At 52.5% G+C, this 2,117-nt stretch overlaps 1 protein-coding gene across 1 annotated transcript in view; it reads left to right on the top strand.

Annotated features, from left to right (window-relative positions):
* The window catches only part of IFT43 (intraflagellar transport 43), a 49,626-nt gene that overhangs the window by 44,833 nt on the left and 2,676 nt on the right, over positions 1-2,117 (top strand). The window contains exon 7 of the mRNA XM_035902027.1: positions 1,988-2,060. Coding sequence (XP_035757920.1) covers positions 1,988-2,060 — 73 coding nt within the window. The remainder of the gene's footprint in view (positions 1-1,987; positions 2,061-2,117) is intronic.

The following is a 2,117-nucleotide window of genomic DNA, read 5'->3' as shown; positions in this document are numbered from 1 at the left end:
CTGTTTCTCATTCCCATGCTCATTTGCCTCAACCTAACAGGGCACGTCTGCACAGTGCCTCATTCCTCCCCTTGGACCTGTCTCACCAGTTTGTTCCCTCCTTGGTATTTGTTGCTTATATACAGGGACTTTCTCCCACATTACTACTCAGCAGGTTTTGCCAGCTGCATCCACAGGTCAATCTGTCTGTCCATGGAGATGCTTTTGTCCCGGAATTGGATTTTGCTACAAGTTTTACCAAGAGCTGGAAACCCCTGCAGGGAAGAGCCAGCGGGATAGCAGCAGCTTCTGTGTGTTGTCCCTACAAGCAGAGGTGGGACAGATCTGCCACAAATGCCCAGTGACGAGGCACTGGTGATGCATTCTGTGCATATGCCTCCTCCATCTAAGAACAGCCAGGGGTCCTGTTGCTGCAGTTTCCCTTTAAATGTCTTTGGGAAGTTTGCTGTAGTTGTAGTCGGAGAGCTGCTCTGCAGGCACCTGCCCCTTGGGCGGCTGGGGAGCTATAAGGCTCAGCTCTGCTGAGGCCAGCCAAGCTGTCACTGCCTTTCACTGTGGCCAGGCTCTGGCGGCAGCCCGTGTCCCACTCAGCCTTCCACCAGGCAGCCAATTAGCGAGAAATCCCACTGTGTGGCCAGCTCCAAACAGCCACTGTGCCAGGGCCCGGGCTGACCCGTGTCTCGCCGCAGCTGGGTGAGGGCTACCTCCTGCCCCGCTGGCCAGCGAGCCGGGGGATGCACAGTGGATGGTCAGCAGGAGAGGGCAGCTGAGAGCCTGTGAGGCTCTGACAGGCGGCCGGACATGGGGCTTTTCAGGAAGACCCTGCCTGGAGGCCTGAGCGCCACAGGTGGGAACATCTCTCCAGCTCCTGAATATTCATCTCAGCCTGGGCTGCAAAATGGGGCAAAGCCAGGCCCAGCTGCCGGCTGCTGTCCAGCAGTAGCATGGCTGCGCTGCTGACAGAGCCGGGAGCAGCCTGCTTGCTCCAGCGCTTGCACACTGTGTGAGTAAAACCTTTCCCCAGAGCTGAACCACCAGCTTCTTCCATGGTCTGAGGACTAAGGGTCTCTGGAAAGCCTTTCTGGCCTTGAATCTTTAAAGGAGTTCTGTGCTGGTGTACTCTGTCCTTGCTTTGTGCCTCCAGTTACCTGTTCCTCTTTGGTTTTGCTCTCTCAGTCTCCAGCTGTTTACAGGACTTTGTCAAGTCAAAAAGCATGCAGTGCTCTCAGAGCCTTGCTCCTTTGGCAGGATTCAGTGTGCACCCAATTCTTCTTCCTCTCCTCTGTTCTTTTGTCTCTAGCGTCCTTTTTAGGTGGAGTAGCTGTAGTCAGTGTGCTGGCAATACCCAGTGACTCGGACATCAGCCGTTCCAAGGTTACACTAGAAATCACAAAAAGGTTTATGATGTTACAACTAGGTGCATCTTCCCTAGTCTTTGTATCTGCTGGACCACCAGCACCTCCTTCCTTAGCTGTCAGGAAGGTCGCAGGCCTCTGCACGGTCTGAGACCCAGCCAGCGGCTCCTTCAGCACGTAGTTTTACAGGGCTTCTCTCAGTTTCTGCCCCACATTTCATTTCTAACAGAGTCTGTGTGACTGGTGGCTGAGCTGAAAAAAAGATAACACATCTCATAAGAAGCAAATTCTTGCCGGTCTTAGGATGATGGCAAGTAGGCAGTGGGATTTAGTGCAGCTGGCTTCTTTCAGCTTCAAGGTTGTGTTCAAATGCATGGTCTGTGGCTATGGAGCCCTACCCAGCGCAAATCTGCTCCTCTTGCAAGATTTCTTTTGACCCCAAGCTTCAAAGCTTTATTGCCTTGTTTTAATATTAAACAATGTATTTTTGATCATTGCTAAATAAGTCTCTTGTGTTTTCCTCTTAATGAGAAACAGGCTGTTTCATATCTGTGAAGCAGGAGAACCTTTCTCTCTAGTGAGAGGAGAGCATAACGCTCCCTGCTTACTGCTGCAGCTTTCTCTTGTTGCAGACATTCCTGTGATCCCTGACTTGGAGGAAGTCCAGGAAGAAGATCTGGCCATGCAAGTGGCAGCTCCCCCCAGGTAAGAGCACTGCCAGGTGCTCCTGAGGCTCTCATCAGCAGTGCGAAATGGCTGGTG

Source organism: Egretta garzetta, unplaced genomic scaffold (assembly GCF_000687185.1).
Source record: "Egretta garzetta isolate BGI_Z169 unplaced genomic scaffold, ASM68718v1 scaffold79, whole genome shotgun sequence".
In the NCBI taxonomy this organism is placed as follows: domain Eukaryota; kingdom Metazoa; phylum Chordata; class Aves; order Pelecaniformes; family Ardeidae; genus Egretta; species Egretta garzetta.
The sequence above is the reverse complement of the archived record's forward strand: the minus strand, read 5'-3'. Positions and strand labels throughout refer to the sequence as shown.